The sequence below is a fragment of the Pongo pygmaeus genome, chromosome 11, assembly GCF_028885625.2.
Source record: "Pongo pygmaeus isolate AG05252 chromosome 11, NHGRI_mPonPyg2-v2.0_pri, whole genome shotgun sequence".
Taxonomy (NCBI): Eukaryota; Metazoa; Chordata; class Mammalia; order Primates; family Hominidae; genus Pongo; species Pongo pygmaeus.
The window spans coordinates 17,849,508-17,876,104 of record NC_072384.2 but is presented as its reverse complement, the minus strand read 5'-3'; the positions used below and the strand labels follow the sequence as shown (position 1 = coordinate 17,876,104).

Genomic DNA, 26,597 nt, shown 5'->3' with positions numbered 1-26,597 from the left:
GCGCATTAAATAAGGTCACTGGGTGTGGTGGCTCATGCCTGTAATCCCAACACTTTGGGAGTCCGAGGCAGGTGGATCACCTGAGGTCAGGAGTTTGCGACCAGCCTGGCCAACATGGTGAAACCCCATCTCTCCTAAAAATAGAAAATTAGCCCGGTGTGGTGGCTCACGCCTGTAATCCCAGCTACTCAGGAGGCTGAGGCAGGATAATCGCTTGAATCCAGGAGCGGGAGGTTGCAGTGAGCCAAGGTCTCGCCATTGCACTCCAGCCTGGGCGACAAGAGCAAAACTCTGTCTCAAAACGACGAAATAAAATAAAATAAAAAAGGTCACTTGGGATAGCACTCAGCAGACTTCTCGGACAGAGATGGCTCGCCAAGCCCCTTCACCCAAGCCCCCAGTCCCTGACCTCCAGCTGACCACCTGTAAGAACCCCAGGGGACAGGGGCTGAAGCCCTGTGGTGCACCAGCCCAGGGCAGCGGGCCTTCGGGGGCAGACCATCTCGGTAAGAAAGCCACAGATAACACGGTTCCATCCGCATTCACGGACAAGAAGAGGGAGAACAAATACACACACGTTTTCTGAGAGTTTTTTATCATTTTTTTTTTTTTGGTTTCATTTTGTTTTGAACACTAAGATTTATTTTCAAACAGCACACAGACCGTCTGCGGGGCAGAGCCAGGCTAGGCTGGTATCTGGGCCCCACCCACAGCAGCTGCCAGGAAAAGAGGACCCTTGCCCGGGTGGCGCGGCCGAAGCTTCAGGCAAGCATGGTGGCTCGGCAGCCCCCAGCCCCACCCTGCGGCCAGGCACACATGCGGGCATGGGCAGGGGCGCCAGGAACTCAACTAGGGGACACAGCAGCTTCAGGAACACTGGTGAATTCCGCCGGACTTGCCAGGACGCGGCTCTTTGGAAAACGACCTAATCTTTGGGAGAACGCCCCTATGCCTGGGAGTCTCCTCTTGATTTCCCTTTGCTCTTCAAAAGATTAAAAACGAAAACAAAACAAAAAAAAGAACCACACATTTTTCGGGAGGAGGTGTTCTTCACACGCCCGGAGGCTGCCTGGGCCCCGCCGTCATGGGACCCTCTCAGTGAAGTTCTCAGGGAAGACGCCGCGGCACTTCTCCAGCTCCTTGTGCTGGTTCCAGTCGCTCTCCTTCACGCCCATGAGCCAGCCTTCATCCTGAGGGGCAGAGCACCGGGTCGCACAGGAATGAGCAAGGGGCTCGACGCCACAGGGCACGCATCCCACTCCAACCTGCTGGGAAGACGGCCCCTCCTCCTGCTGTTCTTGGCCCCTCAGCCTGCCAAGCCCACCTTGAGAACACCTCCTCCAGGCAGCACTTCCTGATGCTGCTGGCTGAGGCTCCTGCCCACAGGCACCACAGGAGCCAGCCTGTCGTCTGCAGGTGGATCTAACATTTTGTGGCTGGTTCTGGTGAGGCCCACTGCATGCATGATGTGCATGCAGAGCACATCAGCCCTTCCAGGCTTCCAGGCTTCTCAAACAACCCCAGAAAGTTCTGGGAGTGACAAGTTACAAGTTCTAGAGGGACTTGGGGCCATCCCACCAGTCCTTCCAACTTCGACTTGCCCTTTGCTTCAATCCTGACCCCCTTAAGGCCTTCTCTGGGGGTGCTGACAGGCCCCTGGCCCCAGGTGGGTCACGGGGAGCTGCATGGCCATCCACTCCTGCCAGTGGCTGGGCTGAGGCTGCCCCTGCCACGGGGCTGTGCCTGGGGCCTACCTGGGTCTTTGTTATTTCCCTCTGTGTCCTTGTCAGCCTGGTCACAGACCCTACTTATGCCCTATCTGAGCCCCTTCCAGCAGCCCCAGGGCAATTCTCACTGTGGGCTCTGGGCAGGAGTCTGCTTGAAATCCTACCCAGCCAGGGCTGGCCCACTAGGAGGTCCGTGAAGATCTTGGGGCTTAGGAGAAAGGGCCGAATCAGTGCCAGGCCCAGGAGGTCCTCATCACTCGGGCCTCCTGCCCCGAACCTCAGTAAGTACCTGGTACCCCTACATCCCAGCCCAGAACTCCCAGTAGGGTCCGCCTCATCCAAGACCCAGGCAGACCCACTGTCACCCTCAGCCGCTCTGATAACCCATTCATACAGATGCGTTGATGGCTAAACATGTTCTCTGGAAGCAGGAAGAAGCCGGCCAGGCCCTCTGTGCACAGCCGGAGGTGCTCAGGGGCTGAGCCGTGGAAGGAGCCAGATACCCACGTGGCACCACCGACCCCCCACAAGCAAAGCTGGCTCTACACAGCAGGGAGGCTCCTGCCAAGAGTCCACGGCCCCCTGGGAGGGGCAACTGACCCAGATCCAGGAGGGTCCCAGACCTAGGAGGGACACACTTAGCACCCGCCCAGGCTCAACAGGAGCCCTCACTTCCAGGAGACTAACACGAAGCCACACCAGGAGAAGGGTCTGGAAGGCATCGTGGGTGAGCCTCAGCTGGGGACACAGCTGGGAAGCCCAGGGCCCTGCGTGCACAGGGCAGGGCCCGCCTCGAGGGACGGCACACGGGGCTTCATGAGCCCAACCAGTGCTCCGGCCGGCTGCAGGGTAGGCACCTTGTGGGTACGGCAGGAGGGGTCAAGCATCTTGTCCCAGGAGGGAGGCAGGCCTCAGGCACAGCCGCCAGGAGAAGAGGAGGGGAGAGACAGAGGCAGAGCTGAGAGCGCCTGAGCAAAGGGGGATGTGGGGAGAAGCAGAGGCTACAGGAAGAAGAGGGTATGGGGACAGGAAGAGAGAGAGGCCTAACAGAAGACGGGCCAAGGAAAGGGAGAGGAGAGGAAGGGAGAGAGGAAAAAGCCAGACGTGGAGGCGGGGGAGGAGCAGTTGGCACAGGAGCCCTGGTGCTCGCTGGCCTCTGCTGCCCCCTGCTGGCCTGTCCCCGCCACGGCGGTGCCAGCAGCAGCCAGGATGCCTGTGGTCCCCCTGCACTCTGGCGGCCCCACCCAGCCCTCACCTGCTCTTCAGGGTTCTGGAAGGGGATCACCAGCACCACGTCACCAGCCTTGAGCTGCAGCTCGTCTGTGTCGGTGGCCGTGTAGTCGTGCTGGGCCTGTACCTGCAGAGGATGCGGATGGCAAGTCAGACCTTCTGTCCCACCTCCAGCCCTGCACAGAGCACAGGCCTCGCGTGTGGGAGGTGCAGGTGGCAATATGGAGACCAGGAGTGCTCAAAAGCAGCAGGACAGTGTGGCGCTCAGATGCCACCTTGCCGGCTGGGAGTGACCTAGTAGCACCTGCACGACTTTGGGCAAACCACAGAGCCTCCTGAGGCTCAGGGTTCTCATCTGCCCACCAGGGCACCGAGGGACTGCAGCAGTCAGAGGCTGTGGGCTCACCTTGAACATGAAACCTGGGGGCAGGTCCAAGCGCCCGGCCCCACTGCCGCCCTCCACGGTGCCATTCACAGTTGCTGGGAAGGTCTCCACCACGACAGCAGGAAGAGAGCTCTGGTGGCAGAGGTACGGGTCAGCTGAGCAGGGAGGTGGTCCAGGGACAGCCAGGGCCACCGAGGAGAAGAGGGGCGGGGAGGGGATAAAAGTGTTTGCGCCTGGTGCCAGACCGGCCCGCCTCCAGCTTCCTCAACAGGAGCCAGGCCTGGACCAGCACCAGCAGGGGCCACAGGGGAGCCCCGGGCAGGCAGGCGGGCGGCAGGGAGGAAAAGGCAGGGCTTTGTCCCTGCTGTCTTACGGAGGCTGCTTCACTTGCCGCCGTCTCCCCTGGCTCCTGGGCTCCAGCCGCAGGTTGGGTCCCACCCGCCACCTCCGAGGCCTCTGCTGGCTGCAACATAAATGCCGGCTTGGGGTCAGACACAGGACAGGACACAACCGGGACACAGGAAACAGGCCACAGGAGGGCAGCACCCAAGCGACAGGGCTGGGGGCATCGCCTGGCTGGCAGCAGGGTCTAGAACTGCCCAGTGCCTCGAAGAATCCAGGGAGCCTCTGCTGGACAGGCTGGGCCCTGGGCCCGGGAAGCAGCTGAAGAGTAGGCGCTGGCAGGCCCAGGGATGTGAGTGACATGCTGTGAAAAAGCCCAGTGCAAGCCCCAGAGTGCCACCCCCAACCCCGCCTCACAGGCCCTGCCCTCTCAGCACCAAGACCTCACCCAGCCACAGCCACCGCCCGCCCACCCTGCTTGACCCGGCAGGTGGCAGGTTCTTGCTGAAGTTATAGATAGTCCATGGCAGGGGACAGCAACACACAACTGTCCCAGCCTGAGCACAACCCAGCGCAGGCAGTGCTGTGCAGCCTGTGCACAGCCCAAATCCAAGAAGGGTGTGGCACAGCACGGGCACCACAGCACGGGCACCATGGCAGGCCCTGCAGGAACCCCAGAGCTGGGCTGACCTGGGCCGACACTCAGACTTGGCCACTTCTGAGTGCTGGAACCAAGTTACTCAACCCTCCTAGGCCCCATCTCCTCATCTGTAAAAGGAGGAAGTGTCTGGCTGGCAAAGTGACGATGAAGATTAAATGAGAAGATTCTGGAAAGTGCCTGGCATAAACCAGTAGGTGCTCTAAATGCTCCTCCTGCGCTGGGAGGCTGGGCTGGGAGGCTGCGCTGGGAGGCTGGGCTGGGAGGCTGGGCTGGGGTGGGTGAGCAGGAGGGGCTGATGCGCCCAGCTGCGCTCAGTCACCCCTGGCAGCCTTGGTGACAAGCCCGTGCTGGGGCAGCCTAGCTCAGGACCCTGTCCTCACCCTCACATCCATGGTGGCCTGGTCCCTCCTGCAACCCCTCCTCGGGGCTCTCCTTCCATGCTGCACCCCCAGAGACTGGGGACAAACCAGACAGGTGCTGGAGGTGGGCACTTACTTGGGCAGGCCCCGGCTCGGCCGTCTGGCTGGGCCAGGACACAGCAAAGGTGCCCTCGGCAGCGCTGGGCTCCCCGGAAGGCAGGCTGCCGGCTGGACTCTCTGTGGGCTGGTAACAGGCCACGAGGAGAGAACAGGGAGGGGGCGGGGAGGCCGGGGTGGAAAGGCAATGGGCAGGATCAAAAGACAAGAGAAAATGTCACCAGCAGCTGGGGTTGGTGGGGGCAGGGTGGGTACCAGCAGAGCCCGGCCAGCCATCCGCCTCCCACATCCTCTCTCCTACCACTGTCAAAGGGACAGGCAGGTGTGACTGTGCTGCCCAAGCTCAGCACCTACCGAAATCCACTTGTCAGAATGGCCCTACCAGCTCACACCAGGCTGGCTTTTTCTGGCTTCCTCCAGAGGGAAATCCTGCTGTGGAGCCTCCAGAGCTCCCAGGAGCCTGGGCTGCCAGCGTGTGCCCCAAGGGCACCTGCACACCCGCCTGCCCCTCCCAGCATCTCTGCCTGTATCAGGGGGTCTCAGGGACAGAGCCCAGGAGACCCTGTTGGAATTCTGGCTCTACCATAACCAGTTCTTGGGCAAGTACTGAGCCTTCCCTGAGCCTCTGTGTCCTGAGCTATCAGGTGACAGTGACACGGTCCTGTGTGAGATGTCCTTGCACCTGCCTGCAGGCCCTGCTCTCAGAAGGCACTCAGCCACAACCTGTCTTCCCTGACTCTCTCAAACCATCCATTCCTCCCCTCTCCCCTTCCTCCCAAACAGCTCCCCACTGCCAAAACGCTCAGAGAAGGCAAGAACCTTCTACCCTGAGGCCCTCCTGCCCCACACCCTGAGGACACTCGTCCATCCTGGGTGACCGGCCCACTTCTGTCTGGAGGCAAATACTCACAGGCTGTGAAAACAGGACCAGATCTCAGGGGACCCCTGTCTCAAGCTAAGCTGAGGATCCCCTTTTCCAAGGGCCTGCCAGAGGGAGAAGCAGCAGAATGGCTGGAGGCGGGTGGCCTCACCAGCTCCCTATGCGTGAGCATGTGCCTGTGTGTCCTGCGTGTGGGGTGTGTGTGGGGGGTGCATGCACCTGTGAACAGGCTAGGAGGAGGCCAAGGCATGTGGACCTGGACACATATGGAAGAGTGGCTCCCCCAGGGGCTGGACAAAGAGCAGACGTGCAGCTTACCTCCCAGAGGTCCCATGGAATTGACTGAGCGCAGCAGTGAGGGTGAGAAGGACAGTTAGCACAGAGGTTAGAGACAGGGCGGCAAGCAGTCCCCAGGGACCCTACCCCCGCTCGCCCCAGCAGCGGGGCGTCCAGCCCAGCAGGCACAGGAGTGGCTCAGAGCCAGCTAGACTCCAAGGTTTGCAGGTGGCTGAGCTCCTGATACCTCTCAGGGAGCTTCAAGACCCCAGGCCAGGATGCAAGATGAGCACAAAGTTGCCGGGAAGTGTTCAGTGACTCCCTACTGAGAGTTCTCCCAGCTGATCAGGGGCTGCTTCCTGCCCTACAACCAGGAGGTGATGAGGGCTGAAGGCTGAGGTGCCAGGGGAAGGGCAGTGACCCAGGCCTAGCTGGGGTCACGTGGCCAATAGGCAACATGAGCCCAGGGTTGGGCACCTGGAAGCTGGTGGGCCCATGGGCAGTGGTGGGCACAACCAACCTGACCGGAGGGCGTGGGTGCCTTCACAGGGCTCGTCACGGGCGGGAGGGGGTCAAAGTCCAGGTCCAGCAGACTGGCCTGCTCCGAGAAAGGGCCCGGGGCCTCAAACTTGGCAGCAGCAGCAGAGGAGGAAGCAGTTAGTGTTAAGCTGGGAGCCCTCACCCCAGGCAGACACTGCAGGCACAGGCACACGCGTGGACACACACACACACACAACACGCATGCACAGAACAAGCACACATACACGCACACACGCTGGCACACAGCCCAGGCACCAGCTCATCCACCTCACACATGGGAGCACTGCCCAAAGCCACGCGCCCCGGCACAGGCTCCCGCCCACGCCAGGAGGACAACCCCAGTGCCCGCCTCAAACTCCCAGTCATAGGCCAGCCCATGGCCACCACCCCACAGGGCCAGCGCCAGGCCCCAGCTCTCTCCCGCCTCCATCCACAGACTGACAGGCCCCCCCACCCCGATGCCCGCACCTCCTCTCCGCTCCCTGCCCCAAGAGTTCTGCTGATCTCGCTACCCCCCAGTGACAAGAGTAACACCACGCCACAGCCACCCTCAGTGCTCCCGACTGGGAAAGTTCCAAAGGGAGAGACTTCACACTGGCTTTTCCTCAACCCCAGACAGGCAGGTCACTCTCTGGCGACACCACCAGCAGTCAGCTCCAGGGATGGAGGAAAGGGTGGAGCCAGCCCACAAAGCCCAAGAGGCCAAGCTTCAAAGTGGGGGTCTTCAACATTCGGGGGCTTCAGAACCACCTGGGGCACCTGGGTTAAAACTGCAGGCCCTTGACCCCTCCCAGCAGCCCCCCGCCAAGATCTCCTTCCAGTGAGCCCAGGAATAGGCATGTGACAAGCATGGCCCCAGGGATGGGACATGGTGGCCCTGGCCATACTGTGACAAGCCTCCCCATAAGCTGGGCCAGACTAGCATGGGAGGAAGGGGCTTCCTTAGAGCCCCCAGCACGGGTGGGGACAATGACTCCAGTGAGCCATGGGGCAGCACCCATGCCCAGGGCACAAGCTGACTTCCGAGGAGCAGGGACTGGCTCAGCTGCAGTCTCCATCTTGTACCTGGGGCTTCCCTCTGGGGGCCAGAGAGAACTTTGCCCAAGTTTAAAAGGAGAGGGACGTGGCCGGCATGCTCCCCTCCGGGGCCCTCAGGCAGTGCTGGAAGAACCCCAGCCCCGCAGCCCAGGCCAGCAGCTTCCCGGCTCTACACGCTCTTGACAGGCACAGGGCACTGACAGGGGCGCCCTCCCACCAGGCCTCCACCATGAAGGATGTGAGACCTGGGGCTGTGGGCCAAGCTCCCCAGAGGCACCTCCATAGCTGAGCCGAGGGCCCATTGAGAGAGACCCAAGGCCGTCAGTCCTAAAAGCACCCAGCTGTCCTGCAGCTCAGGGGACAAGGCGTGGAGCAATCCACATGGCCAAGCCGAGGTGTCAGACAGCTCAGGCCAAGTGGACTCACTTCCTGGAACCAGGGGCCCTAGGCCCCAAGTCCTGCCCTGGGTCCATCCCAGCAGCAGCTGACTTTCCTTTAGGTCCAGCCCTGTCTGGGGAACCTAGGGCAGGGAGGTCACTGCTCTGCCCCATAACCGGCCGTTTCTGAAGAAGGAGCCCTGAGGACACCCGTGCACAGCCTCGAGGTGCCTCCCACCAGCGGGCGGCCAGCATCTCTCCCCAGTGGCCCCCACCCTGCCCCAGCAACACCCCTCCCTCCCGTCTCAGAGAAGTCAGCCAACCCAGGCAGCAATACCCGTCGTGTGCAAAGGGGAGGGTCATCCGCCAGAGAGCTGACCATCCCTTCGCTACCCTGCCCCGGCAGGTGGCACCTCGCCATGCAGGCCCGGGACTCTCCCTCCATACAGGGACATAGGCTACTCACCATCCCACAGCCAGGAAGCCCGTGGGCACCAGTGTCATAGACAAGGGCAAGCCCACCCCTGCCCCATGCCCCACCCAAAGGTCATGGCTCCCCCACCCTAGACCAGACCGGGAAGACCAGTTGCCTGGAGATGGCACATGCAGTGGCCAGGGAGGCAGGTATGGTATGGAGGGACAGGCGCACTCAGAGCCTGGGTGCGGGTGGTCTCTGGGCCACCTCCTGGCCTGGCACACCTTGTTCTGGCGTGGGCCCACGGCATAGGCCCTAGGTTCCTTTCCTCACCTGTTAAATGGGGGCATGATGCCCTCCCAGAGGGTGGTTGAAAACCAAACAATGGGGTATAGGAAGTGGCTGGCACCATTCTCCGCTCAGTATTTGCCAGTGTCCATGCCATCCCGTCTCCCTCGCCTGCACACACACTGGGCATCCCCAGGGCGGAGGCACGCTCGAGCCAGGGAGGCCAGCAGCAAGCAGCCCCGGAGGTCCTCAGCCCCAGCCCCACACTGCTCTTCCTACATCACCCTCTGCCACTATCCCACAGAGAGGGGATCCCGCGGCTGCCAGGCCCCTGAACTAGGGCATCACCCACCCAGACACCTGCAGCCTCCTATCTAAAGTTCCTTAATTCTAGCTCTAGTCTTTGCATAGGGGCTTGAGGCCCACCATCCCCAACCCTTCCTAGCAGCAACCACTGTTCGCAGTTCCCAGCGGCCACTCCCCACACACACCCTCCGACCTATCCCCACTAGGCATCTGAGCTGTGCGAAGGGGTTTGCTGGAGGCCACCACAGCCTGGACTGGACAGCCTTCCCTACAGGCGAGGCTCCGTGTGGGAAGGGTCCTGGCTCACCCACAGGAGGGAGGCTGAGGCCTGGAGGGCTGGACTTGAGAAGGCAGTCAGCTCTCGGAGAGTGCAGGGAAGGCCGGCCACCTCTGGGCAAATCTGACAACACATCAGCCCACTCCAGCACTGGCAAGACGCGATTCCAGCACAGGTACTCCAGCCCAACCTCCACCATGAAGGACGTGAGATGTGGGGCTGTGGGCCGGGCTCCTCAGAGGCACCTCCACAGCTGAGCCAAGAGCCCACTGGGAGAGACCCAAGACCCTCTGCGTGGCTCCTTGCTGAGCCAAGGGCCCGTCGGGAGAGACCCAAGCCACCCTGGGTGGCTCCCTGCTGTATCTGGGCATTCCACGCCTCTTAGGGAGTGTGCACACAGCAGCTCTGCCCTGCAGCCTGGCCACTGCCCCCACCCTCGAGTGGCTGACAGTAGCTATGGGAGCTGAAGTCCAGGTGCTTCAGCCATTCCAGGACCTTCCAACTCTCCCTGCCCCTGGAAGCCTTCCCTGACGGCCACAGGTCCTCCACACTCCCTGATCCCCTCTGCCATAGCACCCACTGCGCCGCGAGGGCGCTGCTGACGTGACTGCTGCGCCGGGAGGGGCGGCACCTTTCCCCTCTGTGGCCCTGCATCTGGCCTTAGTACATGCTCAGAGATGGGTGAGGAGGATGATGAGGTGAGGAGGATGATGGAGGATGATGGAAGGAAGGGTGAGAGAGGGACACTGACACTCTCTCTGGCCAGATTCCTGGCTCTTGAGACAGAAGCATAGAGGATGAAGGCCATGCACGCCCTGAGAGGGCAGGAAGAGAGGAGAGCTGGGCCGCGGCGGCCGCGGCTGACCTGGGAGGGGGTGGTCACGCTGATCTCAGGGACAAACGTGTCCTCAAACAGGCTGAGGATCTGCTCCTGCTTGACTTCCTTGGACGGGGTGTGTTTGGGAGGCGGAGGGACTGGTGGGCCTTTCCGGAGCTGTGGGTCAGCGGCGGGTGAGGGGCCGCGCGGGAAGGCACAGCAGAGCGCGGGGTTTGGGGGAGACAGACAGAGACAAAGCCACGGTTAGTCACACCTCAGCCCACAGCCCCACCCAGGCCACTGAGCAGGACGCAGCAAATGAAGAGTCACTGCCCTCCCAGCCCCCCAACATAGACACCAAGACCCCAGGCCACCCCCGAGAAGGACACTGAGGCAGGCGGTCCAGAAATGCTGTGTGGAGAGAGAAGAGATAGAGAGGTGAGGGGAGAGGAGGGAGGAGAGCGAAGAAGAGAGAGAGGCCCCAGGCTGCCCACTGGCCAACTGTGGGAGGGTCTGGCTCCCACTGGCCTGGTGAGAAGACTGGGGAAGGAAACAGTTGTTGAGAGACAGCCGGGCCCCAGCCTCCCCCCGCCCACCTCTGCCTTCCCGCAGGCCCCTCTCTCCACCTCCCAGGGCACAGGGCTGCCCACAGGGAGCCCAGCTCAGACGAGTGTACCCCAGAGGAAGCCAGCGTGGCACCAGGATGGGGCACAGGCCACACCCCTGCCCACCAGGTGGGGGACCTCAGGCAGGTCACACACCCATGAGGCTGGGCTTCCTCATGCATCAGCTGATGACAGCGCCTGCTTCACAGGGGGGTTGTGGGGACTCAGTGAACGAAAACACAGAAGGCACTGGCACCAAGTCCAGGCCAGGGGAAGTGCTGTTCGGGACAGGCTCCCACCATGTCCTTAGCCCTGCTATCCTAGTCAGCAGCAGAGCAGGGTGGCAGCAGAAAATGGGGAGCTGCAGGAGCCCCAGCTATAAGAACACCCCCTCCTGGCCGGCCAGCACCTAGGGCCCTGCAGACGCCTGGAGGGCCCGCTGGGGGAAGGTGGGGTGGAGACAGGGACAGTCCGGAAGCCCAGGACCTGCCCCCTTAGCCACCCCTCACTCTCCTCTGAGCCCTTCCTCTCTCTATCCCTTTAAAGGTCCTGCATGGCCACCTGGCTGGGCTCCTCCCTCAGGCCCCTTTAAGAGAGAGGCCAGGAAGAGGGACAGGCAGCCCACTCCGGAGATCTGGATGCTCTGTGGGCTGAGGGCCCAGAGCCTCTGCTAGGGAGGAAAAGAAGATAGAGAAAGAGTCAAGCAGACAAAAGACCAGGGAGAGGGAAGGGGAGGGTGCTGCAGTGGGGGTGGGGGCTGGGGAGGAGCGAGCAGTCACAGATGCCTCCCGGAAGCACACCAGGCTGGGTGCAGGGAAGGAGACCCAGGTCCAGGCCCAACCCCCACTGGGCAAAGCATCGGGTCCACAGCTGCCCAGGCCAGAAAGGGGACAGAGGAGTGGGACGATGGGGGACAACAGCAAAGCCGGAGGAGAAGGAGGGAGGGCCGGGGACCTGCTACCAAGACATCACTCCTACCTGAGATGGGGACTTGGGGAGGGTGGCCCCGGGCGTGGCCCCGCCGGCCGGCTCTGGCTCGTGGTTGACTCTGATCTCGGGGGTGGCGGCAGGGGAGCCATCTGGAGGCGAAGGGCTCTTGTTCCCTTTTGCAGGCGCGTTGTCACTGTGGGGGCAGGACAAGAAAGGGAGCCCAGTGTTGGGGGGCCCAGGCACAGGAGACGGAGGGGCAAATATATTGACGTCTGTGTGAAGAGATGTGTGCATATGGAGGTGTGAAACTGTGTGTGTGTATGTGAGAGAGAGCAGGAGGGTGGGGGGAGCCAAGGGACCTGGGCCTGGGGGGCTGGAAGTGGGGAGCCTGCCTCAGAAACAGGAACAGCACAAGGCAGGACTCCAGGCTGGAGGTCTATGGTCCCCAGGAGTGCAGGCAGGTCCCTTGGAACCATCTGTCACAGAGGCCAGACCAACCACCCCACAGGCTCCATGGGGTCCACCAGGGCCCATGCTGACAGCCCAAGATCCACAGCAGGAGAAAGCCAGACATCCTAGAGGCACAGTGAGTCTCCCACACCACATACCACCGCATGAGCCCCTCTGTTCTGGGGGCTGCTCCCCAGCCGTCTGCCCTCCCTGCCTGTCCATCATAGCACCCTGGTACACGTCTCCAGACCTTGGCTCTCCTGTCCTCTCGGCCGCTGGAGGCCGCAAGCAGGGCCTGGACAAACTAAGAGAGGCGTCCTCATCACAGAGGAGTGGGCAGCTGGCAATGGAGGGGACAGGTCCTGAGCCATGGTGTTCAGTGCCAGAACCCAAGGCGGAGGTGGTGTGATGCTGTACACCCCAGGCACAGGGGCGAAGGTGCAGGGAGAAAATTCTCTACCAGAACCTGCACAGAGACGCCTAGAAAAGTGCTGCCCAATACGGTTGCCACTAGCCACAGGCGGCAATGCAAACTCAAAGCAATGAAATTTACGTGTAATTCAAATGAAAAGTTCCGCTGCCCGGTCACACTGGCCAGTTTCAAGTGCTCAATAGCCCCATGGGGTAACTGGCTCCTGTGCCGGACAGTGCAGATCTAGAAGCATCCAGCAGGAACCAGTGACCGAGTCACCTGAGGGCAAACAGTGGAACAGTGTAAGAGATGTCGCTGACACCATCTTTCCTTCTGGAATTTGTGTTTTATGGGAATGTATTCTCCTTAAAGAATATGTATCAGTATAAGTATATAGTATACACATAGAATTGTTTAAAAAACAAAAAACCCCACCGTGCTGCAGTGTCACCTCCCTGGCCCTCCCCAGGCCTCCTTCCCAGCCACATCCTCCATTGCTAAGAGCGCTGGTGGCCCGGGCACCACCAGGGCTAGACAAGTGTGGGGCGCCCAGAGGAACGTGCTAAATCCAGCCAGCTGCTCAGAGGCCTGCCCGTCCCGCGCCGCCTCCGCCTTCCCACCCAACACACACACGACAGCCCTGCCGGGCAGCACTGCACACAGAGCCAGATTATGGGTTAGTGGCGCCTGGGAGCAGGGCGCAAGGCGCATGCACAGGGCCGGCCAGGGCGCGGGCCTCTGCGCCCCTCCGCAGCACTCACTGCCAGTACCTGTTCTTCTTTCTGCGCAGCCGCGAAAACAGTTTACTTTTCTTTCTGTGGGGACGGACGGGAGGTGGAGGCCTTCATTCTGGAGAAAGGCCAGGTGCAGAACTGGCCTGTCCCCTTCCCTCTTTGCCAACCCTTCTGCTCAGAGGACAAAGGGGCAAAAGCCTCTCCTAAGTGCCAGAGGCCTTGCAGAGGGCCTGGGCCTGCTATCCCGGGGTGCCCTGGCTGGCCCCTGCTGTGGCCAGGTGCCCGGGGTGATGCTAACAGGACCTGGTGAGGGGCAGGAGGCTCGGGGCAGTGGAGAGTCAGCCTGCCCATGGTCCCAGTCCCCAGGAGCTCCAGGTGTGCCCTGAGTGCCAGAAAAGGCCCCCAGGCGAGCGCAGAGTACACAAGAGGCCTCTCTGCTGGCAGGGAGACTCCTGGGCCTCCACTGCCCCTCTCTCTTCCCCCCATCTCCTTCCTGAGGGGAGCCATGGTTCTGGCCAGGACGGCCCCACTTACCCCCTGCTGACCCATCCCAGTGTTCCCACCTGTGCCTACAGGCCAGGCAGCTGTGCCTCCCTGCCCGACCTTGGATTCACCTTTTGGCCTTTATTCCACAACCCCCACCCCCCTACCCCCACGCCGCCACAACGCCACCATCCTAACTTCCCCGCTCCCAGCCTCAGGCCACCACGGCCCCTCTCTCAGCCACAACTATTTTATGTTCACGGAAGGAGGGAGAAATCACCACCACCCAACACCCTCATCATCCCAGGCAATACCCCAAGAAGCAGACAGTCGCCCCGTTTTACAGAGTCCATCGGTGCTCTCTGCGCTCTGCTGTGATATGCATGTGGGTATGCACACACTCACACCTGTCACACACAGTCCCCCTCACACACACACGTGCACACATGGCCAGAAAGGAGGGGAAGTCCCAGGCTCGCTGCTTCCTCTGATCCACAGCCAGGAAAGCAAGGCATTTCCCTCCTCCCTAGTGGTTTCCCCTCAGGAAACAGAGACCTCCTTGCAGCTGGGATTCCCGGACGGGCTGAGGCTGAGGACAGGAAGAGGACGCCCGTGCGGGTGAGCAGAATGCTGCCATCCAGGGACATGAGCTTTTCCAGGAGCAGGAGAGGGAAGGGCGGTGCTATCTCCCTGTTCTGAGAGGACTGCACACCCGGGAGTCTTTCAGTCCTGTTCACACCCCCCAGTCCCCAAAGCTGAGCAGGCTGCCCACCCCAACCCTGGATGCTCGTGCTCCACAATGAGGGGGTCAGCCGGCTCAGGGACCCGCGGACTCCCCAGAGTGCTCCTTCCTCGATGAACACAGCCAGAGGGGCAAGGACATTTGAGACAGAGACCTGCCCTCACCTGCTTCCCTGAGCACAGAGAGGCCAAGACAGGAAGATCCCTAGACCCCCCAAGGCCAAACCCATGGGGGACCAAGGTCACCAACAGGGTCACAGGAAGAAGCCCTGCCCTGCCATGCACACAGTCAGGGGCACCAGGGCTCTCCCCACACGCACCTGGGCTGGGCCTTGACCGTGAAGGTGTTGCTCCCGTGTTGCTTCTCCAGGCTGACCAGCACGTCGTTGAGGTTCTGGTTGAGCTGCGGGAGAGACAGTGAGGAGGTGGGGGGCCTCCAGGGCCACCAAACAGCCCCACCTTCCCCAAACACCTCTGCTTCTCCCCACCACCCCCAGCCCCTGCCAGGAATAAGCTCCTCTTTCCCCATCTGTGAGAGCAAGGAACCAGCACACCAAACCCGGAAAAACCAAGGGGGCAACAAAACGGGGCAAGTGGGCTACATCACTAATGCCTGCTGTCTCTGGAAGCCATCTTTTCCCCTCCTACTTATAGGGATATCCTAAAATGCCACATAGAGCTTGCCCTGTTTTTACATTTTTCTCTTAAAACTTGTTTTGGCAGACCGTTAATCTTAATTGTTAAGGTCATTTTGCCAAGATGCTTTCAGACCACACTACAACTGCCAGATATTTCACTGAAAGCACAGGCACGAGAGGAGGTTTATTCCTCACGCATGGTGATTCTCATTACTCATTACTGAGAATATTCCTCTCTTTGATTTGGCCACTAGGGAGCTCAGAGCCGAATTTTCATCCTATTTATAAACAACTATGACCTGTGGCATATATTTTTATGGACTAATTTTATATAAATGTTCCTTCTCTAAAACACCTTTCTCTATTTTTTTAAACTTTTCATAAGTTGTCTCAAATCTTCAAAGGGAAAGAGGAAAAGTTAAGAAGGAAAGAGAAAGTCTAAAAGGCAGGAAACCGTACTTAGAAGTGTGAGTCAGGGGAGGCCCCAAGCTGCTTTTCCTCCTCCGACCCTGGGCCTGGAATCCACCATCATCACTTCATCCATCTGGGCCCAAGAGACAAAGTCAGACCCACCACTGGGGGCGGGGGTGCCAGCCCTGGGTCTCTCCAACTGCAAAGTTCAACAGCTTTGCGTTTTAGTTGCCAGATAGGTTAAAATGAAAATAACACAACAGAGAAAGGTACACTAATCAGACCAGACCCTGTCGCACAGTGGATTCACGCAGACGAAACAGCCTATTTAAATGTCTCAAAAACATGGGAGAAAAATTAAAATTGAGAAAATGCTAGTAATTTTTTTCCTACAAACTGAGAAACTGCCACCAATGTCTAACACTGCACTCCCTGGGCCAAGGTTGCCAGAGAACACATTCACAGTTTGAGAGGGCCTGCTCTACATTTCTCAGGTGGTCACCCAGGCAAGGACCCAGGACACTCTCAAAGCCTCCCCGGCATGCCCTGCTGCCCTCCTGGGCCCAGGCACTCCTGAAGGGGGCTGTTCCACAGGGCCGGGAGGGAGCCCTGTGGTCACCGGTGTGTGCTGAACCTGGCAAGGAAGGAGGAGCTCAGGCTGCCCCTCCCACAACTCTGACTCTGACCCTTGGCCAGGGTGGGGTGTGGCCCCTCAGAGGGGTCCCCAGGGCCTACCTTGCTCATCTCCTTGTGGAAGTTTTCCTCCAGGCCCGCGATGCTCTGGAACGTGTTAACATAGAAACCTACGCGGCTACAGAAGGGCGGAAGAATGGGGCCAGGTGAACAGGCAGGTCAGGACGGCAACTCAGAAACACCCACCCACGAGCGACCATACATGCTCATCAGAGACACAAACCAGAGAGGGCCCAGGCACCGCAGCACTCAGGCTGGACGCTGCAGCACGCAGGCTGGGCACCACAGCATGCAGGCTGGGCACCGCGCCGGGCCTCACCTGTTCCACAGGGACGGCAGCTCCTCCTGCAGATCCACATTCATCTCCTCAAACACCTTCTGGGCTTTGATGAGCTCCTCCTCGGCCTGGGGGGCAGCACAGGTCATTCCTCTCTGTTGGGCGTCCCAGCCAGCCCAGCCTCATGGCCAGTCCACCCACCTCCTGCCCACTCCTCCTGGCCAGTGCGCTGGGACCAGGGCTTTGGGCAAGACAGAGGCTGAACTGGATGTGGACACCCACGCTGGCAACCTCCCCCTGCAGCCCTCCAGGACCCTGAGGCCATCTGGGAAACGGAGGGCTGAGCAGCCATTGCCAAAGAGAGGCCCACGCGGCCGGGAGGGCAGTGAGCGTCGAGTAGGGCACAACAAGAGGGGCAAGCCTGGGGCTTGGCGAGCTGGACACAGGACATGCACAGAGGCAGACCCCAGACCCAGCCAAGTGGGGACCCTGCCCACTTCCACATGAACCTCGTCAGTCTGGGTGCCAGCCCTGCCGCTGCCTTCTGGCTCTCAGGGCAGCGTATGTCGCTGCCCCCAATCGCCCCCACCCCTGAGGGCTCCCTCCCCGTTTCTGAGGGCCAGCTCCTGGCAGCCTCAGCCACCAGCCTTCACTTCACCTCCCAGGGACGGTCCTTCCCACAAAGCCCTCTCCTGGGACCTGTCCCCACCAGAGGGAGACCAGAGGCAGCCACTCAGGCACCTCTAGGAATGTCAGGGGGACCCTAGAGGAGGGTGCAGGGCCAGGGAGGAGGCAGCCAGGCAGCTGGGCCGTGCCTGGTACCACTCCTGGCCCACACCTTCCCCAGGGCAGGCCCTGCGCCCTCCAGGCCGCTCACACCCACCAGGCGGTGGCGCTCAGGCCCCATCTCATGGCCACAGAGTGCTGGGGAAGGGACTGCAGGCCGCAGGTGAGTCACAGACCCCGCCCAGTGCCCAGCCCGCCTAGGGAAGGGGCTCTGCTGGCTCACTGCGGGAAGACACTGCCGGTGAGAGTGACTCAGGGATTCGGGGTCTGAGTCACAGCCCAGGAACGTGTCAGGCCCCGCCTAGGGAAAGTTCCCGCCAGCAGCCTCACGTTCTCAGGCCGGGGTAGGGGCCCAGGCTGGGCCGCCTTCTGGCAAAGGCAGCCAGATGGCCGGAAGGCCACTTAACCACAAAGCACACGATTGCCCCAAGCCCAGCCAGCTGTCCCATCCAGCCTCAGGCACCAGGACTAGCCTAGGTCAGCCCCTAGCCCCAGTGACTTGGGTTGGGACTGGAGGAGGGGCCACCATGGCTTCTGACAAGTTACCTCCAGCTACTCGCTAGAGTGGGCGTGGGCTCCTTGCCTGACTTTTCAGAATCTAATAAAAATTTAAAGGCAGAATGGGGAGCCGGGCGGGGGTAAGAATGTCTATTCCAACATGCACACCTCTCTTGGATCCAGGGGCCCTGGGCACCCCACACTAGGAGGGGAATACTGCCCCTCCTCCCTCTCCAGGCTATGGCTGGACCATCCCTGCCCTACTCCTCTGGGTGTCCCATTACCTGGCAGGGGAGCTGCCAACCATGGTTCTATGGAACTCATAAAATGAGTGACTCCTAGGGGTACTGTTGTGAGCTGAGCACCATCACACATACCCCCCGCCCTCAACTGCCAACAGTGGGTCTGAAGTCCCACTTTCCATAAGAACCTGCCTGGACCACCCGGCTCCTGTACCCACTAGGACCCCCTCTCCATGATGATGCAGCCACCACCCCCACAACTCCCCACATGGCAACGGTGGGGACAGCAGTGAAGACAGAACCGCAGCTTGTCTAGGGGCACATCTGCACCCAGCCGTGCTCTCACCGCTCAGCAACGCTGCCGAGAGCAAGAGTGGGGACAGTTCCACTTGAGTTCCTGGAAGTCAGGACCCATGTCTTGTATTCCCTTTGGGTGACATTCCTCATGTTCTGGCTCTTTCAGAAGCATGTGGAAGGGGCAGGGAGTAAGGTGAGGGCTGTCTGCTGTGAGGAGAGAGTGCCCCCACCCCAGCTCCACTGAAGCTAACAGTGGGGGAGAGCAGAGTCACATGGGCCCGGGGTTCCAAGGACAGCATTCAGGATGCTGAGGCAGGTGTGGAGAGCAGCTCAGAACTAGCCCAGGGTCTGCATGGAGCCGGCCAGCCCCCCTGGTGCAGCCTAGAGAGGATGCACTGTCTCCCCAAAGTCAAGTTCCCCAGCAGGGCAGCCCCGGAGTCCCAGCTGTGCCATCTCACAGCCAGCCAGCTGCCCACAGGCCACTCCAAATGCTCTCCAGCCTCCAGCCAGGTATGAGTGGGGTGGGGACAAGGAGGATGTGCTCAAATAAAGATGGGACCTAAATGGGACAGCCAGTTTGGCCAAAATGTGAAACACCCACAGCCCAGCACCCAAAGATGTGATCACCTGCCTCACCCTCTCGCTGCTCCCCCAGGGTGGGCGTGGAGGCAGGCCCTCCCAGCAGAATCCCAACCACACCTGTCCCAGAAGCCCAAAAGCAGTGGGCAGGCCCCATAGCCTCCTAAGAGGTTCTCTCATCCACAGAAAAATGTTTCACCTGTTTCAGGGAAAATTATTCAGAAACCCCGGCCCTCAGTCAGTAGTCCCATTCCCTTCTAGCCCAAGTGCTGAACTGACTGGCAGGGCACACCCACTCCAGCCCCTGGTTCCTCCTCTACCTCCAGAGGCAGATGAAGTCTCAGGCCTACTGAAGTCCCCCTAGGCATCACCCCCAGCTCCTGGTTCCCCATAGGCACCCTGACCTCAGGATGAGGCTGTCAACACTCAGTGTCTCCAAAGTCAGCCTTGGCCTAAAATAAATCAGGCAGCAGATCAGGTGAGAAATTGGACAGCCAGGCCAGGAGCAGTGGCTCATGCCTGTAATCCCAGCACTTTGGGAGGCCAAGGCAGGTGGATCGCTCGGCCCCAGGAGTTCAAGACCAGCCTGGGCAACATAATGAGGCACAGTCTCTACAAAAAAACTTAAAGATTAGCCAGGCACGGTGATGCGTGCCTGTGGTCCCAGCTACTCGGGAGGCTCAGGCAGAAGGATTGCTTGAGTTGGGGAAGTCAAGGCTGCAGTGAGTCATGATCACACCACTGCACTCCAGCCAGGGGACCGGAGCGAAACCCGTTCAAAAAAAAAAAAAAAAAAAAAACAGAAAAAGAAATTGGACAGCAAGCCATGCCAAGCCCACCCACAGCTCTCCACGTCGCAGGCACTCAATGAAAATGACGAAATCAAGATGAGGCTTGGAAAAAATGGGGCAGCTGCCCAGAGAGAAACCCAACCTCCTGGGCCGGGCCCCTATCGCCGGCCCCTCGGGAATATGAAGATGTGGAAGGGCCACATCCAGGCTGTGAGTACACTGACCCGAAATGTGCCTCAGTTTCATTGGAGAGAAAACCACACGACCCACCTCTCACAGGGCACTGCATCCAGCGGTTCCTGGCCACACTGTAACCCATTCGGAGGACAGGGGGCTGAGAAGACCATAGCCTCTATGGCCAGGATGGTGAGATGGCCCACGAGTTTTGTTAAAAAGCCTCCTCCAGGAAGCCCCCCAGGAACACCGTGGTGCTGGTCACTTGCCCTCCATGAATCCCCAAAGGCGGAGGACCCATGCTTCCCCTCCAGGTCTCAGCATCCCAGCCAGACTGGAGGGTCCTCCCAGTAACTCCTCCAGAGTCACCACAGGGACCACAAGTCCCAGGAAAATGACGAAGGGGTTTCAGTCAGGAGAACCCCAACCCTGCCCCTAACCGGCTCTGGGGCCCTGGGAGGAGGCTGTGATGTGCCTCTCTGGGCAGCTTTCTCTGCTCAGTAAATTCAAGATGATCTCAGAGTTGTCATGAGGCTTGAAGGACAGGCATGGCAGTACAGGGGCCTGATGATGTCGCCTCCCTCCCCAAAGGAGCCCTCACAGAGGACAAATGGCTCAAAGGCATTCCTGGACTACTAGGATTCAGAGGAGTCTCCAGGAACGACCACAGACGCAGCCATGGAGCGGGCATAGCTATGCCCCCACCCAGGTCACACAGAGCCCCTCAGCCGGTTCTTTGACCCCTACATTTGACTTCAGGTCTCCTCTGAAGCAGAGCTCTCCCAGCGGAGGCCTTTGAAAAACCCTGCCCCAGCCGGGCTCAGATGCCAGCCCTGCATTCCACCGCAGGGCGCAGGGCGAGAGGACAGGACAACAGACCGGAAGGCGCCAGCACGTGCAAGGTTAGAAGCCAGTGTCACCTGATTTCGGAGCAGGTTAGTCTGAGCTACGAGATGAGCCTGCAGTTTGCCTTGGCACCACTGGGGGGCGGCTTTCTCAAGCAGCGAGACAGGCTGGGGTGGGGAGGTTAGGGCAAAGGAAGGTGGAGAGACCAGAGAGGTGGGGAGAGAGAAACAGAGACACACAGATTAAATGCACGTCCACACGCCCCACGCGCGGGGGCCACCCCAAGCAGATATGGGCCCTTGAGGCCGAGAGAATTAGGGGGAGCCCGAGGGGTAAGGAAAGGGGGTGAACTCCAACTGCAGAGGCAAAAGGTGAGCGTGGTTAGCAGCACAGGGGGCCCAGCAAGCACGGTCCTGCCCGGAGGACGGGGCCACCCCAGCCCCTCGCCACAGGATGAGTGGGGCCAGCTGTGCACCTACTGGCTCGCTCCAGCCAGGGACAGGTCACCTGGGATCGCGTGACGAATTCCACCCGGCTCGCCAGGCAGGCGGCGCCGTTCCAGGGAAACCCAGGAGGCCTATTTTCAGGCTGGCAGGTGGCCTGGATCGGGGCTGAGGGGCCAGGGTGGCACGGAGGGGCAGGAATGGGCCTAGGGTGGACCTCACCCAGGCACCCACAAGGGCCTCTCACTCACCGGCCTGGGCCCAGCATCGTCCCCACCCGCAGCTCAGCCACCTGGGGCCAGGCAGGAGGAAGGCTCCACCCTCGGGGTCCTAGACACCCTCCCTCTCTCGGTCCCCTGCAGACGCTGCCCCGACCCGCCTCCAGCCTTTACCTTGGCGATTTTTGCTTCATCCTTCTTTTTGGCGGTTTGAAGGGACTCGTAGTGGTGCCGGGCACTGTCGTAGTCCACCAGCTTGCGCCCCCGCTTGGCAATGCGTGACTGGGGCAGACAGAGGAGGGCGCTGAGCGGTGCCTGGCACCCCTGCTGGGACTCCAGGTGCAGTGGACCCTGGATGGACCCGCAGGGCAGGCAGGAGACCCCAGCTCCACAGGAACCCTTGAGCCCTTGTTGCTGGAACCCTCCTAGTGGCAGAGAGCTCATCCCCTCCCAGCAGTCCAGCCCCACTGTGTGAAACCACTTCCTTGCACATGAGCCCATGTGTCCATGTCCACCAGCTGGTGACGTGTCAGCCAAGTCTTTTCCTTGGCCTGGCCCCTGGCTTCTCATCTCCAGAGCCACCAACATCAGACTCAGGGAGCTTGAGGCATCTGCACTGGGGACCCCTGAGGCTAGCATAAGCATGACACCCCCATCCTGCGCACCAAGGGGATCTCATCCAACCCAATGGTCAACCCAGGCTTCCGTGTGCACATTACCGGAGACCACTCGCCTCAGTGGATACCAGAGACACTGCCAGCTCCTAGCACCAACCCAGGCCCAGCAGAGACAGCAGGCTTTGCGAATGCACACAACCACACAAACACACCCACACATGTAGACCCAGACAACAGGTGACATGCACACATACCCTTCCAAGTACACATGGTGTAAACACAGGGGACCTGCAGGCACACACATGCGTAGGCCCTACTCACCCTTCTACACCTTCCACAATCATACAGCCAACCACTCCGCAGCAACACACACACATACATACACACACACACACACATATGTGCCGTGAGGCTTCCTCCCATAGCCCTGAGACCCAAAGGGACAGGAAGGCCCGGGTCTGGTGAATGGGGGGCGGTGGGCTGGCGGCAGAGGGAGCAATCCCGGAGGGATGAAACACCAGGCCAGGCGCTTCCTGCCTCCAGGACAGCCTCCTCCTGGCCTGAGCCACATGCCCTAGGCCCTGTCCTCTCTCCAGTTCCCCCTAGGCCAGAGCAAGGCAGATCTGCAAGTGGGCCTCTCACCTTGATGTCGGGGAACTGGCCCAGGTACGTGTCCATGGTCAGCAGCGCCTGGTCCACCAGCTTCTGGTGGTAATCCATCCACAGCAGGTCGTTGTTCTGAGACAGGCAAGAGCACGACAGTGCCACCAGGAGCGCTGGGCCACACCCGCCCCAGCGCTCACCTCGCAGGGACCAGCCCCAGCCCCATCTCTTCTCAGCTCAGTGGCTTCTCAGAGCCTCAGTTTCCCCATCTGTAAGATGGGGGCAAAAGTTCCTGCCCTATTGGGGTAACTGTGAGGATCTGATACACTGAGGACTGGGGTCAGCCAGGGAGGCTTTGTGAGTTGTGAGCCATAACATACAAATAAGGACGACCACGACCCACCATCTGACCCACCTTAGTGTGAGGGCGTGTCAGGAGAAAGGCCCTCAGAGAGGGAGGGCAGCTTGCCCCAGGGCACACAGCACGCGAATGCCCAAGAACCAGAGAGGCTTGTCCCAGAGGGCACGGCAGAGTGGGACAGGAGCTGAGACCAGAGGGCCCTCTGAGAAGGGCAGGGCCACCTGTCCCACACTCACCTCTGCGATCTTGTTTGCCTCATCCCTGCCAGGCCAATCGGGCTCATATACCTCCTGCAGACACTCATTCAGCTTCTTGGAAGCCTCGTGCATGGCTGTGGGGCAGAAAGGAAGTATGTGGGCCTCCTACTGATAGCGCTTGTCCCACCCTCCCCAGCTCTGCACCCACCAGCTCTACACGGGCCAGGTGCGCTCTGCCTGCCTCCTACCTTTGACGGAGGTCAGGTAGGTCCGGAGATCCTTCTGCAACCGGGTGCCCTCAGTCTGCAAAGAGAAGGACAAGGACCAGGTCAGGGACTGGTGGCACACCCGGTCCCTGACCCTCTCCTTCCTGCCACCCTCACGTGAATGAACCAGGCTGCTCTCCTGACAGCAGCCACTGATCAGCTGACCTCCCAACAGGACAGCAGCTACGGTCACCACCCCTGCCTCAGAAGCCCTGCATCCATAGGCACCCTTGCCCATGCTTGTAGGCACCTGCCCTCTTCCAGATGCCATTCTCAGCCCAGGAAGGAAGGCAGGAAGACAAAGACCCCCCTCTGGGATGACATGCTGGGGGTACGGCTGAATGACACACAAACAGCACAGCACCAGTGTGCAGCAGCCCCGGCACTCACAGACCTGCCCTCAGACACCTGCAGACAAGTGACCAACGAGCACAGGAGTATGGACAAGGCAGGTGTGGTGACCGCCAGGCCCCCTGCTCCACAAGCTCAGGTGGTGCCCAAGGACAGAGAGCTCCCACTGCCTCATACTAGGAAAAGAAGGCCTGGTGCGAGCCTGTATCAGTGTATCAGATCAGAAGACCTACGGAAGAGACGGCATTAGAGCGGGGGTGCAGAATGCGGTGGCCATGGCCAGGATCACTGGCCCAGTTGAGAGCAGCGACATAGGATATAGAGGGAAAAGGCTGAGGGGGCAGTGGGCTGGGTGGTGAAGCTCCCTGAGCTGGGAGAGTGTCCTCCCAGGGCTTCCTGAGACAGCAGGACCAGCAGAGACTTGAGCCAGGCCTCAAGTCCCTCTGGGACATCAAACCAGAACCAGGAAAGCTGAGTGGAGAACTCCAGGTTCCAGGAGGGGTGAACAACAGGCGAGGCCAGCACTGAGGTCTGAGACCACGCTCAGTGAGCTGTGGAAGTTTCCAGAAGCCATGTGCAAAAAGTGGGCTGCACACAGGCTTTGAGGCCATGCAGACCCAGCTGTGTCCCTTACTAGCCACTCAGCCCTAAGTAAGCTAGTGAGCCTCTCTGAACCTCAGTCTCCTTGTCTTTCAATGGAAGGTGAATGATCCCTGCCTGGCACTCCTCAGATCCAGTGAGCTGGGCCAGACTCTGGAGTTTGAAGGCAGGCCTCAGGAGATGGGCTTTATGCTAAGGACAGGAACGCGAGGCAGAGAGGGGACTTGGGAGAGCGGCAGTGGCTGAGGCTGACCTTCGTAGTGGAAGGGCACCCTCCTGGCCTCCCCTGCCTGCTGCCAGCCCAAGCCTCAGGGACACCCATGTTCCAGACGCCTCCTGCCCTGAAAGAGGGGCAGCTGGCCATGGTCCCAGGAGGCCCAGCACGCCTGCAGAGCTCCAGTCTGGCCAGCTTCATGCTTGCCCAAGAGCCGGAAGATGGGCCCCATCCATTCAGGTCCATCTCCAGGTGAAGGCCAGCAGGGACCCGGCCACCTCCACAGGCTCACCCCCAGCACCCTCAAACCCTCTTCTGTCTCCCCACTACAGGCCTCTCCCTGTCCTTAGCCAGGGCCGCTCTTCTTGCCCTGGTGCCCTAGGGGCCAGCACCTTCCAGGCAGTCTTCTCAATACCACTGCCCCACCTGACAGCAAAGAAGCGGACAGAGGGTCAGCAACCAGCCCAGTCACACAGAGACTGGGAGAGCCCATGAGACCCTCCAAGCCTGGGCACGCAGCCCGCAGCGTGTTTTGTGGGTAATGGGTAGTGATGCGGCCCTGAGAACCCACAGATCTGCCTGTTATGATGAATGCTTCTGTGTGACAGTGGAGACATCCACAGGGGGAGCTTCAGAGCAGCACATAAGATGTATAATTTAAAGAGAGGACGTGTGAAAAAAAAAATCTCTAAAATTCCTTTAATCTCCCATAGAGTAGGGGGTATAACACTGGCTAATCATCATCTTTATGAACATACAAGTCCAAGCCCCACTGATGTGAAACTGAGTGAAGAAACAGAAGACCACTCCACAGACACTGAGACCTCTCTGGAATTCCATCAGGGGGTCGGAGGGAGACCCCGCGGGGCCGAGGAATGAGGAAGGGTCCACCTCACTCCTGACACAGCCACCCTAAGTCTTCATAATTAAAGGCTTTGTTGGTTGAGATGAGGATTAAAGTGTGTTCATGATGGGATGCTACTGTGTCCCCTGATGTCACAGAATCTTCCAGATCCAGCTTCTCTCCCTGCCAAGCCTCCACCATCCCAGCCACACCTCTCACGCCCTCCCCACCTCCCCCCCCCCGCAGCAGGGGTCCCCATGGGGTGGGTCGTTGTGCTCCCCCGGGCGGGCTTCAGGCCGTACCAGGGCTCCTTGTGTTTCCCAAACAACGCTGGGCTGTGTGCCGGCACGTGGCACGCAGATGTGCAAGGGGCCAGCCGGAGCGCTGCCTCCCTGTGCCCACTGCAGCTGGCTTCCTAAGCTCCTCATCAGTCCCCAGGGTAGACACAGCCCTCCCCCGATGGAGGCCCCAGCCAGCTACCCCCTGCAGGGCAGCGTCCAGGCCAGTACAGAGCAGTGTGTGTTTGCTTCCAAACCGGCTCCCTCAACCCCTAAACAGGGATCTGAGAAAGAATTCTCTGGAGGTCCGAGAGTTCACAGAGCCCAGCTGGGGGAAGATAAGATTCGGGAGCCACTGCCTACCTCGGCCTGTGTCCCAGCTACAGGACTTGGGGGAGTCAGGAAGGGCCTGGAGCAGCTCCAGCGTGGCTGGGCTCAGCCAGCAACCCCAAGCCCTCGCTGCGCCTCCCTGGATATCAGTCCCCACAGGTGGCCTGAGCACACAAGTCCCTGTGCTCCCAGTGGGTCTAGGGGGCAGGGACGGCCCTCCTATGTGGACTCCCTCTGGCTCCAGCTCTGACTTTCGCCCCTTGGCCATCAATTCGGGGGGCGACCTTCACTCAATAGTCAGGGATGCCCATTTTGAGCAAAACCTTGGGTGGGCACTGGGGACAAGAAGGAATCAGACTTGCCCCACCTCAGTGACAGACAAACAGCAATGATAGCCCTGCAGCCTGGAGAGCTACAGACGGACCCTAGGAAGAAGAGCTGGGATGCCCTGGAGACCCAGGATGGCTTCCAGAAGGGCCTGTGCCAGGTGTGCAGTACTCTGGGGGAGGGGCAAGCAGGCCCCCATGGGCTCTCAGAGCAGGGCAGAAGGCAGGGATGCTACTGTGATCAGCGCCAGGTGGGCCCAGGACGGGCTGTGCACCTGGGTCCTTGTGAGAGCACGTGACAGCAGGCTGATCTACACCCTCTCCTAG

General features: G+C 60.4%; 1 protein-coding gene across 16 annotated transcripts in view; it reads right to left on the bottom strand.

The window, feature by feature from the left end:
* Window positions 1-578: 578 nt before the first annotated feature.
* The window catches only part of BIN1 (bridging integrator 1), a 59,824-nt gene continuing 33,805 nt past the window's right edge, over window positions 579-26,597 (bottom strand). Inside the window, exons 3-19 of one of the 16 annotated variants that reach the window (XM_054477166.2) lie at window positions 23,310-23,364; window positions 23,101-23,195; window positions 22,543-22,638; window positions 21,458-21,565; window positions 20,697-20,789; window positions 16,452-16,537; window positions 16,175-16,250; window positions 14,711-14,793; window positions 11,619-11,763; window positions 10,084-10,212; window positions 6,498-6,605; window positions 6,020-6,043; window positions 4,841-4,948; window positions 3,716-3,805; window positions 3,364-3,474; window positions 2,983-3,084; window positions 579-1,190 (exon numbers count right to left, since the gene is read on the bottom strand). In XM_054477166.2, the coding sequence (XP_054333141.1) occupies window positions 1,083-1,190; window positions 2,983-3,084; window positions 3,364-3,474; window positions 3,716-3,805; window positions 4,841-4,948; window positions 6,020-6,043; window positions 6,498-6,605; window positions 10,084-10,212; window positions 11,619-11,763; window positions 14,711-14,793; window positions 16,175-16,250; window positions 16,452-16,537; window positions 20,697-20,789; window positions 21,458-21,565; window positions 22,543-22,638; window positions 23,101-23,195; window positions 23,310-23,364 (1,617 nt within the window). In that variant the 3' untranslated portion in view covers window positions 579-1,082. The remainder of the gene's footprint in view (window positions 1,191-2,982; window positions 3,085-3,363; window positions 3,475-3,715; window positions 3,806-4,840; window positions 4,949-6,019; window positions 6,044-6,497; window positions 6,606-10,083; window positions 10,213-11,618; window positions 11,764-14,710; window positions 14,794-16,174; window positions 16,251-16,451; window positions 16,538-20,696; window positions 20,790-21,457; window positions 21,566-22,542; window positions 22,639-23,100; window positions 23,196-23,309; window positions 23,365-26,597) is intronic. The other 15 variants (XM_054477167.2, XM_054477168.2, XM_063647334.1 and 12 more) reach the window with 15 other exon arrangements.